Source organism: Molossus molossus, unplaced genomic scaffold, assembly GCF_014108415.1.
Source record: "Molossus molossus isolate mMolMol1 unplaced genomic scaffold, mMolMol1.p scaffold_m16_p_12, whole genome shotgun sequence".
Lineage (NCBI taxonomy): Eukaryota > Metazoa > Chordata > Mammalia > Chiroptera > Molossidae > Molossus > Molossus molossus.
Genome location: NW_023425347.1, coordinates 90,828,662 through 90,845,034, shown reverse-complemented (window position 1 = coordinate 90,845,034; position 16,373 = coordinate 90,828,662). Strand labels below are relative to the sequence as shown.

Here is a 16,373-nt window from a genome sequence, read left to right as displayed (position 1 = left end):
GAGAAACTCCACAAAAAAATAAATAGTATGTGAATATATAAAAAGTTGGCTATATTATAAACTTGTGAACATAAATTATCTTCACAGTAATGATTTCCACTTTTATCTGCAATACTTTCCTTTTAAAAATTATTACAAAAGCCCTGACTGGTGTGCCTCAGTTGGTTGGAGTGTCATCCCAAACACCAAAAGGTCTCGGGTTTCATTCCTGAGTCAGGACACATACCCAGGTTGTAGGTTCGATCTCCGGTTGGGATGCGTGCAGGAGGTTATTCTCAGATGAGGATTAAAAAAAAAAAATTTGCATTAAAAAAAATTATTGCGAGAGAAAATAAAAGCATTAATTCTGTCCTTAGTGTCAGGCTCCACCCACAAAACTTGAAGATATTTAATTCCGGAGACACCTATTACTCACTGCAGGGAATCCATCCACCAACTAATTCCTGATCTACATTATCCTTCATTCATAAATATGAATGAAAACCACCAACCACCAGACATTAAGAAAGTGAAGAACCAACTTGGGAAGAGAGAAATGGTACAGGGAACACAGAAAGATATTTTTAGTCCGTCCAGTGGGGCTCAGTGATTGAGTGTCGACCCATGCACCAAGAGGTTGCCGGTTTGATTCCCGGTCAGGACACATGCCCAGATTGTGGGTCCAGTCACCAGTAGGGGACATGCAGGAGGCGGCCAATATATATTCTCTCTCATTGATGTTTCTATCTCTCTCTCCCTCTCCCTTCCTCTCTCTAAAAAAATCAATAAAGGGGAAAAAAAAATTTTTTTTTTATCCTCAATCAAGGACATTTTTCCATTTTTTGTTCAGATAGAGCAGGAGGGAGGGAGAGGAAGAGAGAGAAACATCGACGTGAAAGGGACACATCAAGTGATTGCCACCCACACGACCCAACCAGGGCTGGGGACAAAATGCAACCGAGGTACGTGCCCTTAGCGGGAACCGAACCCAGGTCTCTCTGGACCACAGGCCAATGCTCCAACCGCTGAGCCAAACCGGCCAGGGTGGGAGAAATTTTTTAAAAAGATATTTTTAAATTTCTAATTAGTATCTAACTAGAATTAAAGATAATATTTTAGTCATAATATAAAACTGCTACCAAGAAAATGAGAGAACAAAAGTTCTTGAATATTAATTCTATAAGACTCTATCCTATTAAAATACACATATACACTACAGATTTTAATACCAAAAAAAAAAAGTGCTGGAAACTACACAAATATCCATCAATGGCAGAAGAGTTAAATAAATGATGATACAACTATAGAACAATCTATATGTATTGACATGGCAAAGATTTATACAATACATAAAAAAGTGATCACTAAATATGTGTGGTATAATCCCATATGTTCTTTTTAAAAATACATATAACAACAATAGTAACAGGTATTACTATATAACGCACAAAGTGCCAGGTAGGCATTTTATATGTACTGACTCATTTAATCCTCAAACAAGGTGAGGCACTAATCTATTAAGTACCTCTTTCTACATATGAGGATACTGGGGCACAAAAAGGTTAAATCCCTTTCCCAAGGTACTCAGCCACTGGGATTATGATCTATGGGACTCTAAATCTGCCAAGATGACACTTCACATTTCCAGTACTTAGGATACAAACCACAGAAAGTCCAGTTGCAAAGTCCATTCCTAAAAATCTCCACCTATCTCCCTCTCCCCTACCCTCTTCCTTTTTTCTGTCTCTCTCAATTTGTAAATGCATACAAAAAGGTCTGTTAAGTATAGACACGCTGAACTATCAACTCTGATAACCTCTAATGATGGGAGTGGATGAAGAGGGTTTTAAATATATAACATAGAAGTATAAATTTATACAGGTGGTATAAAATTATAAATCTGGCCCTGGCTGGTTTGGCTCAGCGGTTAGAGCGTCGGCCTGCGGTCCAGAGAGACCCAGGTTCGGTTCCCGCTAGGGGCACGTACCTCGATTGTGGTTAGTCCCCGGCCCTGGTCGGTCGTGCGGGTGGCAGCCACTTGATGTGTTCCTTTCACATCAATGTTTCTCTCTCTCTCTCTCTCTTCCTCTCTCTCCCTCCCACTCTACCTGAACAAAAAATGGAAAAATGTCCTCGGGTGAGTATATAAAAAATATATATATATATATATATATATAAATCTGTAATCTTCTGCAAAGTTTTGAACCTAAACTAAGATATCAATAAATATAAGAGCCTAGGATATGAAACGATAATTTTCAAAATAGAAAATTAAAAAGTAATACATATAGGGGAAAACTAAATCTTACAATAAAAGAAATGAAAATTAAAACTGTATATCATTTTCACCTATCAAATTCATAAAAAATGAAAAATTAGAATAATTTTATGCTGGTAAAATACAGCAATATACATCAATTATTCTAATGGTCATACCTATTTACCCAGAAATCTTTACTTTATTTAAAAAATATCTGAAGCCTTGGCTGGTTTGGTTCAACAGTTGGAGCATTGGCCTATGCCAGAGAGTCCCGGGTTCAGTTCCTGCTAGGGGCACGTACCAAAAAAATATATATATATATCTGAAGTATTGAAAAAACATTATACACAGACATTTCAACATTTCCTTTAATGGCAAAATATTTACCTTAATGATAATCCAGTAATAAGGGATGTGTTTTCATTACATTGTGGTATACCCATATACAGAAATAGGAATAGATCAATGTTAAAATAGAAAAATAGCCCTGGCCAGTTTGGCTCAATGATTAGAGCATCGGCCTGAGGACCAGAGTCAAGGGTTGGATTCCAGATCAAGAACACATACCTCGGTTGCAGGTTGGATCCCTAACCCTGGTCAGGGTCATGCAGGAGGCAACCAATCCATGTGTCTTTCTCACATAGCTGTTTCTCTTTCTCTCTCTCTCTCTCTCTCTCTCTCTCTCTCTCTCCCCCTCCTACTCCTTTTCCTTCTCCCTCCCTCCCTTCCTCCTACTCTATCTGAAAAATCAATGGAAAAATATCCTAGAGTGAGGATTAAAGAAATAATAATGCTATGCTTGGCTGGTGTGGCTCAGTGGATAGAGCGTTGTCCCATGGACTGAGAGGTTCAGGTTCAATTCCTGATCAGGGCACATGCCCAGGTTGTGGGCGCGATCCCCTGTAGGGAGCATGCAGGAGGCACCTGATTGATGTTTCTCTCTTACATCAATGTTTCTATCTTTCCCTTTCTCTCTCTCTAAAATATCAATAAAAAATAAATTAAATTAAAAATAATAGAAAAACAGATTTACTATATAGTTTACAGCTTTGTAAATATGAGTATGTCTATAAAATATAATGCCAGCATATGCATACATCAATATGTATATATATAAACAAAAATTCCATCAAGGAAATATATCAAAAATGCAAATAGTCATCAATGAATGGGTGTTGGAGTTAAATATTATTGTTCTTTTGTTGTTGTTGTTGTTGTTGTTGTTTTAAACAATGATCACAAATATGGCTTTTCTGGGGAAGGGAGCCTTTTATTTTTTTAAAGCAGAAAAGCATTTTCTCTTCATTATACTAAAGAGAAATGAACGCAGTAGTGTGTTACAGCCCATCCAGATATACCGTATTTTATTAGTTGCTAAGCAGTACATCCTAGTGTTCCCATATCATGACCATCTCTAGTCACAGGCAGGACAGAAACTCAAGCACAAATATGCCCCATCCAAATGTCAGTGCATTCACCCTAGGGAGTGGCTTGAGAAGCACATAGGGCAATTTCATTTCCCTACTCAAACCACTTCCCATCTCTCACCTTAACATATTAAAAGCATCAGGTTTACTTCTGATGTGACATTACTCCTCACACAAGCTGCACACAGGGACAGACCTTTTTAACCCCCCATTATACACTACCCAACTCAAGTAAATTCACCCACCAATCCAGAATTCACTGTCATTCTGGACACGTTTCTGTTATCAACTGAAACAAACAGGTAAGCCTTGCGGTTCTCTGGAAACAGCCAATCCTGCTCTGTGAATGACAACAAATGCTAACATTTCTTGCTCCTACAGAGAGAATAGGTGGTTTGCCTGCAAGGCTATAAATCCTAATAGTGGCATTTCCTCCCAACAGAGAATCTGCAATACAGTAACTATTCCACAAGAGAATCCTGACCCAGGGCATGCTCCCCAGTTTCCTCCTTTTGCTTTGTCACGGGAACCATAGCAGACAGTCTCTATTATGCCCGCCCATGCTGCAGCAGCAGCCATTTTTGGCTCAGCCCTGCTGCAGCCCCAGCTTAAAGCCAGGACAGCAAGGACAAGATGGCAAAGGACTTTAAAAAGTTAACTCTGTAACAAATAAGAGGTATCATAAAAAATGTTGCCACATCATTAAAAATAATAAAGTACTATTTTAAAGTACTTTAAACTATGTCATGAAAACAAATTTGGGGAGATCGGCACTAGTATTGATGTAATAGTAAAACAAAGACTAATTTACTCAGAATTTTTAGGGACCACAATACATAATCAGTTAAATTTTTACTAAGTTAACCCAAAAAATTGCCCTCTCTCCCCTGACTCCCTGTTGAAAATTTACAAATGTATTTCGAATACTCTTCACTCTCTTAAAATAGAGTATAATTTAATCTGTCTTTCATGAATGAGGAATTTGCAGTCACATTTCAGCTTAGTTTCATTTTACAAAATAGAAACAGCTTTATTTTTCTGATTATTAAAGTGATACATGGTTAATGTAAACAAATAAATCAGCACAGAAAGAAAATGAAAATCATCCACCTCACCAGCAACAAGTTAACCCTATGAATATTGTTGTATAACCAAGCACTATTTTCTACATGTTTTTTAAAATAAAATTAATCATACATGCTATTTTTAACTGATTTCATAGAATACATGTCAATTTTTTTTCTTTATTGACGTTAGAAAGAGGAAGAGAGAGACAGAGAGAAACATCGATGAGAGAAAATATCGACCGGCCGCCTCCTGCATGCCCCCCACTGGGGAACAGGCCCACAAACTGGGCATGTGCCCTGACCAGAAATCAAACTGGCAACCTCTTGGTACATGGGTAGATGCTCAACCACTGAGCCACACCGGCCGGGCTAAATGTCAACTCCTTTAATGTCAATGTTTTACAACATTTTTAAAGGTTATACAGTACTTTAATGGATATACAGCCCATAATTTGCCCAGAACCCTATTACTAGGCCTTCAGTATGTTTCAAAATGTTTGCTATTATAAATGACAGAACAACAATCTGAATTTTATTTGAACACCAACTGTCAAAGCACAATTCTGTAAAAGCAGATGGTATAAGGGAATAAAAGATGGTTTCAAAGTAATCTTTGGATATGTGTTGAAGCAATCTCTTAGAATATTAACAAAATTTAATACAGCAACAGTCCAATTTCTATTATATTGCACAGAGACACAAGAGGTAAACTCCTAGGTCAAATTGTCTCATCCACACTACTTGGGAGAAGAGATTCATTTTAGTCTCTGTCTCACCCTAAATACTGGTTTAGTAAAATACTTTAAGTTCAAAAAAAAGGAAGACAGTAGCAGAGCCTGGGGAAGAAGTCAAAGCAATTCCATGGTGTAAAACTGATCCAAGACACTAATAGGACATTTGTGAAGACTATCTGCAGAACGGAGAATGGGTATATTAAAAAAAAGGCTCAGAAAGCACTTCTAGAGACTCCCAGATATATGACAGTGAACCAAGCACTTAGAAAGAGCAGCCATACTCAAAAAAACACCTACACATTCCATCACAAAAATTCCTTTGGGTTAACAAATTTATTTGAAAAAGCCAACTATTTCTGGCTATGTACCCCTAAGAATTAGTCAAACCTAACACTAAGAAAAGGAAGCAGGACAATAAAATGCCCCTTTTATAGGGTCTTCAACATGGAGTCTCTTTATAAAAATTAAATCCATTTCCCTCCAACCCAAAGACTGGTTCCTAGTAATGCAACCTCAATCACCCTTCCAGCCTTCAAGAGTCACATTTGAGCCAGTATCTTCCACCATGAGCCCAAGAACTTCCAAGACTTTTCTTATGAGATCAGTAGTGATATTAACTTTATATTAATTTTATAATACTGCATAACAAAATATCAACATTTAAAAAATCTGCATAACTTAGGGAACCCATTATTTCCAAATGACTGAGGCACATTAGAAAATCATGCAGGGTAGCCCTGGCCGGTTTGGCTCAGCGGTTAGAGCGTCGGCCTGCGGTACAGAGAGACCCGGGTTCGGTTCCCACTAAGGGCACGTACCTGGGTTGCAGTTTGTCCTTGGCCCTGGTTGGTCGTGTGGGTGGCAGCCACTCGATGTGTCCCTTTCACGTCGATGTTTCTCTCTCTCTCTCTCTCTCTCTCTCTCTCCCCCTCTCCCCCTCCCACTCTATCTGAACAAAAAAATGGAAAAATGTCCTCAGGTGAGGATAAAAAAAAAATTTTTTTTTAAATCTATAAAGAAAAATTATTTTTTTAAAAAAGTAGACCATAAGTATTTGTAAACAGAAAAAAATCCTTATCATTCAGAAGATTTTAATAGCACTCTAAATAGGAGTATCACTAATTCTTATAACTATCAACTATAGCATCTGCCATAGTGACATTTTTTGATAGCTGAGGCCACCTGAATTAAAAGATTCCCATGATCCTTGCATGCAATAGCATGAGTAAACCTCAAAAGCATTATGCTAAGTGAATGAAGGCAGTCTCAAAAAGTTACATACTATATGATTCCACTTATATGCCATTCTGGAAAGGGCAAAAACTACAAAAACCAAAAACGATTTACTGGTTGCCAGTGTCTAGGGGTAGGGGTTAGAGACTGACCACAAAAGGGCAAATGCACACTTTTTGACATAATGAACGTATTTCATATTTGGATTAAATAATAGTTACATAATTTGCATACATTTGTTAGAACTGTACCCTTAAAGACAAAAAAAAAAGGCTCTGGCTTGTTTGGCTTAGAGGTTAGAGCGTCGGCCCTCGGGCCAATAAGTCCCAGGTTCAATTACAGTCAAGGGCACGTATCTCGGTTGCAGTTTGTCCCTGGCCCTGGTCCGGGTCGTGCAGGAGGCCATCAGTCGATGTGTCTCTCTCACATTGATGTTTCTCTCTCTCTTTCTGTCTTCTCCTCCCACTCTATCTAAAGATATTTTAAAAAAATATCAAGTGAAGATTAAAAAATTAAAATTAAAAAAAGGATTTCCATGATCCATTCCAACACTCACATTCTAAGACCCTGGTTCTTTTTATTCTCCATCCCAGCATTAATGTTGGATTGGCTATTATGGTTATTTAGGGGCTGGGAGATGAGTGAGCAGGTGAAGCCATTTGTGAGAACCAGTTTCATTACACTTTGAACAACAAAGAAGCCAGCAAAAAACAGCTGTCATTGTTTACAATGCTGAACATGCTGCCCGGTTTCACAGGCTTGTAAAATCATCTATTGTCAGCAAGCCCCACTTTTCTTAGTTAAGGGTTTAGAACTTCCAGCTCCTAAAGCACAGTGAACAATGTCTTTTCTCAAAGCAGAAATAATGTAAGTGCCTACAGAAAATTCAGAAATTATTCTTGCAACTAGGAATGTCCCTTTGATTGCAATAACCTGAGTCTCTTCATAGATCACTAATGTGCTACATGCTCAGATACAGGAAAAAGTGCTTCCAATAAGAAAAATGAATAAGGGCTTCTTAAAAAAAAAGAAGAGAAAAGAAACACATGATGTTAACTATTTAAAGCACAAAGAGCCCTGGCCGGTTTGGCTCAGCGGTTAGAGCGTCGGCCTGCGGTACAGAGAGACCCGGGTTCGGTTCCCGCTAAGGGCACGTACCTCGGTTGCAGTTTGTCCCCGGCCCTGGTTGGTCGTGCGGGTGGCAGCCACTCGATGTGTCCCTTCACATCGATGTTTCTCTCTCTCTCTCTTCCTCTCTCTCCCTCCCCTGCTCTATCTGAACAAAAAATGGAAAAATGTCCTCGGGTGAGGATAAAAAAATAAAATAAAATAAATAAAGCACAAAGAAACTAAAAACAAGTAAATAAAATATGAATTGCTAATCTTTTATGAAAGAGTTGAAGAGGCCAACCTGAAACTCAAAGGAATTACCTTCTCTTGTTCTGGTTTTGAGTACTTTCAACTCAGTTTCACTTCCCAACACCCAAAGTGTTTCATCTTTAACAATTCTTCTGTCATAAGAAGAATCTCCTCCAAATATATTTTTCAAAGTTGTGATTTCCAATTAAGGACTGGACTGACAAACACCTCGTAAGTGCTTTCTATTTCATGTCCAATGGCTCATGTAAGCATTATACCTAAATAACTTCCCTTTTCATTTCAAAAGCAGTCATGTTAACCTAATATTTCAAATTCCTAGAAAACAAGGAGGTACAGATAGATACACAGTATGTACAAATATGTGTGTGTGTGTGTGCGTGTGTATAGTCACACAATATATAAATCTATAGTTAACCCTTGAACAATGTAGGGGTTAGGGGCACCAATCCCCTGCTCATAAAATCTGCATATAACTTTTGACTTCCAAAAACTTTACTACTAATTGTATACTGGTGACCAGAAGTCTTAATTAACACATATTCTGTATATACATATTCTGTATATTACATTATATACTGTAGTCTTATAATAAAGTAAGCTAGAGAAAAGAAAATGTATTAAGTAAATCATAAAGAGAAAATACATTTACAGGATTTATTTTTATAAATCTGTACAGTTCAAACCTGTGTTCTGGTGTTATTCTAGGGTCAACTGTTGTACACACACACACACACACACACATACATATTTATATCCTCTATATATATATATATATATATATATATATCCTCTTAGCACTATGACAAAAGATGCCTAACTTTTAGTGGGTAGGTACTTTCACTATTCTATTGAGTGTGCCATTATTTGAGTACCAAGGCAATATGACTTATAAACTATAAATTTATAAGCTATCTACTATGAATCTAGTACTAATCATGTATTAACTATAAACAAAGGCTGAAACTTCAGACCTATATCTGTTTTTTAAAATGTATAAAGTCCACGTGATCCTTAAATGCAGACTGGGTCACAGGCATGGAAATTTACCTAGTTTCCAGTCTCCTTGAAAAAAAAATATATGTACAAGTTTCATAAATTAGGGAAATTGCAGATAAAAGAGTAAATAAACTGAAAGTCATCCTTAGGAAAAGTACTTTTAAAGTCCCAAGTAAAAATTATAACTCACACATCAATCTTGGATTTGAGTTATTTACTATAGATATACAACCCAATTTCCCACCTTCCAGAAAGGTCCTTCTAAAACACGAGTTGGGCCCAGCCGGTGTGGTTCAGTGGATTAAGGGTTGTCCCATGGACTGAAAGGTCCTGGTTTCGATTCCTGATCAGGGCATATGACAGGTTTGGGGCTCAATCCCCAATAAGAGGGAATGCAGAAGGCAGCCAATCAATGTTTCTCTCTCACATCAATGTTTCTCCCTTCCTCACTCTCTCAATAAAAACATACTTTAAAAAATAAATAAAAATTTTAAAAAAATAAAACACAAGTTGGCCTTATCATTCTCCAGCCAACAGTTTTAATGGCTTCCCACCATCAGCTGGGTGAAATCCAAGCTCCTTATCATGGCTTATAAGGCCCACCCTGTGGCCTCTGGTTATCTGTCCACGTCTTCCCTCGATACTATTGCTCCCGAGTTCATGTGCTGATTCCTGGCTGGAATACTCTTTATCTTACCACTCTTTTATATGGCTCATTCATCCTTCCAGATTCCTGTCCCCCCTTCGCCAGGAAGCCTCTCTTCTCATTCCTCCCATTTCTCTTCTACCCACCCCCTCTAAGTGACCCTCTTCAGAGCTTCCGCAGATCCTGTGCTTACTGATTTCTGTTTACTTATTCTCACATATATCTGTTTCCTGCACTAGGGCCGTAAGCTCCTTGAGAGCAAACACTATGTCTTCTTGCCTTGGCCAGTTTGACTCAGCAGTTAGAGCACAGACCCTCAGACGGAGAAGTCTCAGGTTCAATCCCTGACCGCAGTCAGGGTCATGCAGGAGCCAACCAACTGATGTCTCTCACATCAAAGTTTCTCTCTCTCTTTCTCACTCACTCCCTCCCTTCCACTCTATCTAAAAAAAAAAAAAAATGGAAAAATATCCTCGGGTAAAAATTAACAAGAAAGGAAGGAAGGAACGAAGGGAGGGAGGGAAGGAGAGAGGGAGGAAGAAAACATTTCTCTTTAGAACCTATGGAGAAAGTATCACAAGTCTGCTTTACTCTATATTCCATATGAAACAGCTTGCCAAATAAACTAGCTCCCAATTGGTACCAATATTGAACTAACAAAGCAGCTCCCAACTTGTAAACCAGACTCCTCTGGTCCGCAAATTTATCATCCACAATCTATTTCCACTATTCAAAGAGCCTAAGAAATTATACATCAATCCAAACTAATGAGGCTACGACTAGCTAATTCAAACATCAGTTCCTTTTTATCAATTAAGGTTGGGGACACTGAGTCTATCATGCTATGCTTAACTGCTGATTAGCATATAAAGATCTTTTATTAAAAATATATTCAAATTAATGATTTTATAACTTCTGCCCAGAATCCCAATAGCAGCCTATGAGTAGCTGAAGTACACATTAAGTGATTTAAGTACTTTTAATTTTTTATTATAAAATATGTGATTATTCTTGAAAATAGGCAAAAGGAGCCCTGGCCAGTTTGGCTCAGCGGTTGGAGCGTCAGCCTGCAGACCAGAGAATCCCAGGTTCGGTTCCCACTAAGGGCATGTACCTCGGTTGCAGTTTGTCCCAGGCCCTGGTTGGAGTCATGTGGGTGGCAGCCAGTCAATGTGTCTCTCTCACATCAATGTTTCTCCCTCTTTCTCTTCCCACCTCTCTCCCTCCCACTCTATCTGAAGATAAATGCAAAAATGTCCTCGGGTGAGGATAAAAATAAATAAATAAATAAATAAATAAATAAATAAATAAATAAATAAGCAAGCAAGCAAGCAAGCAAACGTATAGATTTAAAAATAACTACCCAAACTAAAGCCCATCACGTACTAATTTTAGACTTGCAAAGAAAGGCAGGAAGGAATTTCTCAGTCCTTAAATGTAGCAACAATTACTCAGGCAGAGTTCAGAACCTTTTTCAATGTCACTTTCTCCAACTACATAAAGCTTGGTGGGAACCTAATCTAGAAAGCTTAAACAGATTGTGCTTTTTTGGTTCTTCTTCCTCTAAGCAGCTTCTTCCTCTTTTCTGTAGTTTCATCACCTACATCAAATCACCAGACACTGCATGGACAAAGAACTTTCTTTCGCTTTTCTCTTCATCCTACGCTGCGCTTATATTTTAGGATTTGTTTTCCCAGCTTTTCTGCTCATCTGACTCCCGTCTCCGTATTTCCAAACCTCTTTGGTTAATTTTGTTAAATGAATAAGATGTTCTAGCTCTGGCCGGTTTGGCTCAGCGATTAGAGTGGTGGCCTGTGGTCCAGAGAGACCCAGGTTCAGTTCCCGCTAACAGCATGTACCTCAGTTGCAGTTTGTCCCCGGCCCTGGTTGGGTAGTGTGGGTGGCAGCCACTCAATGTGTCCCTTTCACATCGATATTTCTCTCTCTCTCCATCCCTCCCACTCTATCTGAACAAAAAATGAAAAAATGTCCTCGGGTGAGGATGGGAAAAAAAAAAAAAAAAGATGTTCTAGTCATTTTAAATCCAACATGTCCTAAAGTGAATTTATCTGCCCACCATCTCAAATCATGAAATAAAATTAAATCCTACATCTTTGTTACTCCATCAACAACATCATTTCTAGTCTCAAAGCCTTGAAATCATTTTAACTATTTAAAAATTTTTTTTTCCTTTATTGATTATAGAGAGAAAGGGAGAGGGAGAGATAGAAACATCAATGAAAGAGCACATCGATGAAAGAGCACATCGACTGGCCGCCTCCTGCATGCCCCCACTGGGGATCAGGCCCTCAACCTGGGCATGTGCCCTGACTGGGAACTGAACCAAACCGACTACCTCTTGGTGCATGGATCGATGCTCAACCACTGAGCCACACTGGCTGGGCTAACTTTTTTCTTTCATCAGGATATTTGAAATCTATTTCCTTCCTTTGATAGCTTTCATGACATGATCATCCTTTCCTTTTCATTTCCCTCTGGACTATATTGTATCACTAAAACCTTGGAAAACTTTCAATAGGCCTAGCATATAGACTCCATACTTCCTGTCTATCTCAATCCATCCAGCATAATTTTCATCCTTCCTCTAATGACCAAACATGTTAGTTGGTCTTAGGGTCTTCAAAAACTGTTATTTAACAAACACTTGCTCCTTTGGTCATTTAATAAATAATTATTGTGCGTTCACTAAGCATCACTTAGCTTAATCTGTGGTATCAAAACAATGACCAGGGAGCAGGCCGGTGGTGGCATCTGTCCTCCCCAGCAGACGCAGAGATGCAGATCTTTGTCAAGACCCTGACTGGCAAGACCATCACCCTTGAGGTTGACACCATTGAGAATGTCAAGGCTAAAATCCAAGACAAGGAGGGCATCCTGCCTGACCAACAGTGTCTGATTTTTGCGGGCAAACAGCTAGAGGATGGCCGTACTCTCTCACACTACAATATTCAGAAAGAGTCCACCCTGCACTTGGTGCTTCGTCTGAGGGGTGGCATCACTGAGCCCTCCCTCCGCCAACTCGCCCAGAAGTACAACTGCAACAAGATGATCTGCCGCAAGTGTTATGCCCGCCTGCACCCCCGTGCTGTCAACTGCCGTGAGGAGTGCGGCCACACCAGCAACCTTCGCCCCAAGAAGAAGGTTAAACAAGACTCCTCCACCTCCTCAGGCCCACAGGGCAGTCTTCTGCCTGAACCCTGCGACTGGGACCTCAATAAAGTTTCTGTTTTGTTGACTGGAAAAAAAAAAACAATGACCAATATTACCCTTCACTTTTCTACTTCTCTTTCTCTTTCCTCGAGATTCCATCAGTTCTTTCCTTCTCCACTGAGCATCCTAACCTTACCATTACTAATTGTTCTTTGCCATTCTGTTGAGCCTTCAGCTGAGTAGTAGCTTAGGGGCTTTCATAAATACAGGGTGGGGCAAATAGGTTTACAGTTGTGAGTATGCAAAACAGTTTATCCTTTTTTTTAAGGTAAAAAAAAAAGGTTTTTTAATCCTCACGAGAGGATATGCTTCTATTGATTTTAGAGATAGGAAGGAAGGGGAGAGGGGAGAGAGAGAAACATCGATGTGAGTGAAAAGTCGATTGGTTGCCTCCTGCACGTGCCCTGACCAGGGATGAAACAGAAACCTGGGTATGTGCCCTGACCAGGAATTGAACCTAAGACCTGTTTGTATATGGAATGACCCTCCAACTGAGCCACATCAAGCCAGGGCCAGAGTTTATTCTTATATTGTTATTTATTAATTATTGTATTATTTTCCATAGAAACAACTGTTTAACCCTACTTTTTCCATCTAGTATGATTCTGGAATACAAAAGAAAAATGATTTTTCTCTCCAAATAGTCTGAGAAAAATTAAGAGTAACCAGCAGTATGTTTCTGAAACTTCTGGTCAACTGAAGACTTCTCACAATTGTCCTTATCATGGACGCAAATTTTTACACATCATACCCTATGAACAGACGGACCAAAGCCTTCAAGGGAGGGAAGAAGGGAAGGAGGGAGAGAGAAACATCGATGTGAGAGAGACACATCAACCAGCTGCCTCCTGCACGACCCAGCCAGGGCTGGGGATGAACTGCAACAAGGTATGTGCCCTTGTCCAGAATCAAACCCACAACTCACTGGTCCACGGGCTGACGCTCTAGCCACTGAGCCAAAATAGCCAGGGCGAAAGGGTTGGTATTTTTAAAGTATATATAAACTGCACTCATGATAACCAAATCTCTATTTCAATTTAGTTCCTCCAAGTCAGCGGTTCTCATCCTGTGGGTCGCAACCCCTTTGGCGTCAAATAACCCTTTCATGGGGTCGTCTAAGACATAACAGTAGCAAAATAACAGTTATGAAGTAGCAACAAAAATAATTTTATGGTTGGGGGTCACCACAACATGAGGAACTATATTAAAGGGTTGTGGCATCAGGAAAGTTGAGAACCACTGCTCCAAGTAAAACAATTTACCAGACCTGGCATTCAGGATTTAACACCAATAAAAAAACAATATAGGTGGTCCATCTACGGGTTCTACAGAGATAACTAGAGTACATACATCTTTGAGTCTTAAATCTCATTTAAAAAATTTACTCTTAGCCCTGGCCATTTTTGCTCAGTGGTTAGAGTGTCGGCCCACAAACAAAAGAGTCTCAGGTTGAATTCCAGTCAAGGGCACAGACCTCGGTTGTAGTTCGTCCCAGGCCCTGGTTGTGGTCATGCGGGAGGCAGCCAGTCGATGTGTCTCTCTCACATTGATATTTCTTTCTCTCTCTCTCTCTCCCTCACTCCCTCCCTCTTTATCTGAGGATAAATGGAAAAATGTCCTTGAGGATTTTTTTTTTAATTTACTCTTAGGTAAACTCAAAGAATGTGAAATACCTACTACATCTTTTGACTAAACCAAATTGTTAGATATGAAGACATTGGACCTGCATGTCCCATTACAACCTAAACATAAAAAAACCTTCAAATTCAAGTCTCTGGACCTAAAAATAAGGGCAAAATAACAAATAAAACGCGCTACATGTTTCCTTCTTCTATCTATTCTGCTAACAAAAAGCCATCAATCCTTTTTAAGTCTGACCATGTATTAATATGGATTAAAACATGATTCTTGGAGAACTCAGATGCTGGCCAAGCTCAAAAATAAAAAAGTAGTAACACATGATACACTGCAATAACCTTGAAACCACACTGGAAGCTCATAAAAATAATGAAAATGAAAAATCAAACTGATAGAAAAAAACTATTTTTTATTTCTCAAATTGTTTTCACTAGGAATTCTGATAAATAGTAACAAGTGCTTCCTGTACTGTGTTTACAACATCAAAGAAGTTGAATACATTTCCCTGAACAGAAACCACTAATTTTATTACCTTATAAATTACACCATAAAGTTTAGAAAGCATTTTCTCTTTCATTATCTCAATCATTATCATAATCCTTTGATAATTGGGGAAGTACTATTTCCCCTATTTTTATGGATGAGAAAACTGGAACTCAAGGAAGTTATATGATTTGCCCATGAATGGTGGCTTGTTAAAAGAACATAGGACCCAATCTGAAGGAACTCCTACAGGCCAAAGATGGAACAATTTGAGCAACAAAACAAAGTAACAAAAGTATTGGATTTTAATTCATAGAATAAAATACATAAACATGAGTTCATGGTGATATAAATAAATTAAGAGGAGCCCTGGCCAGTTTGGCTCAGCAGTTAGAGCGTCGGCCTGCGGTCCGGAGAGACCCGGGTTCGGTTCCCGCTAAGGGCACGAACTTCGGTTGCAGTTTGTCCCCGGCCCTGGTTGGTTGTGCGGGTGGCAGCCACTCGATGTGTCCCTTCACATCGATGTTTCTCTCTCTCTCTCTCTCTCTTCCTCTCTCTCCCTCCCACTCTATCTGTACAAAAATGGAAAAATATCCTCGGGTGAGGATTAAAAAAAATAATAATAAATAAATAAATAAAGAGGATAAATAAATGGAAAAGATAACTCTTCCTCACAGCAGAATTACAATTAATAATGTAGAAAGAAACAGAAAGCCCGAATTAAGCAACCACAAACAATAAATTTGAATATAAGATCTACCGAATGGCCAGACCAGTATGGCTCAGTGATTGAGTGTCGACCCATGCACCTAGAGAGGTCGCTGGTTCGATTCCCCGTCAGGTCAGGGAATGCCTGGATTTCGGGCTCGATCCCCAGTACGGGGCATGCAGGAGGCAGCAGATCAATGTTTCTCTCTCACTGATGTTTCTATCTACCTCCTCCCTCTCCCTCTAAAAACCAATAAAAACATTAAACAAATTTTTTTTAATTTAAAAAGATCTACCAATTATTAAAATTAGTGGGTCAAAAATTGAGGAGAAACATTTGTAGTCTCCCTCAAGATACTTATCAACTATAAAGGGAAAGATAGCAACTCTACCATAAAAAGACTTATAGACACCAACTAAACCAAGGAATCAAGGTAATCCACCACCATATCAACACTATGCACCCATATCAACACCATAATGTGATGCACTAAGGAATTCATTTGGGTATTCTTAGCATCAGAAAATATCAAATAAGCCCAAACTGAGGGACATTCTATAAAATAATGAATTCATCATCTTCAAAGGCAT

General features: G+C 39.0%; 2 protein-coding genes across 5 annotated transcripts in view; one reads left to right on the top strand and one right to left on the bottom strand.

The window, feature by feature from the left end:
• The window catches only part of EIF4G3 (eukaryotic translation initiation factor 4 gamma 3), a 319,284-nt gene that overhangs the window by 289,132 nt on the left and 13,779 nt on the right, over positions 1–16,373 (bottom strand). The gene's annotated exons all lie outside the window — the stretch shown is intronic.
• LOC118626147 (ubiquitin-60S ribosomal protein L40-like) lies at positions 12,507–13,136 on the top strand. The gene has a single exon (XM_036255498.1). The coding sequence runs from the start codon at positions 12,519–12,521 to the stop codon at positions 13,134–13,136; it is 618 nt and encodes a 205-aa protein (XP_036111391.1). The 5' UTR covers positions 12,507–12,518.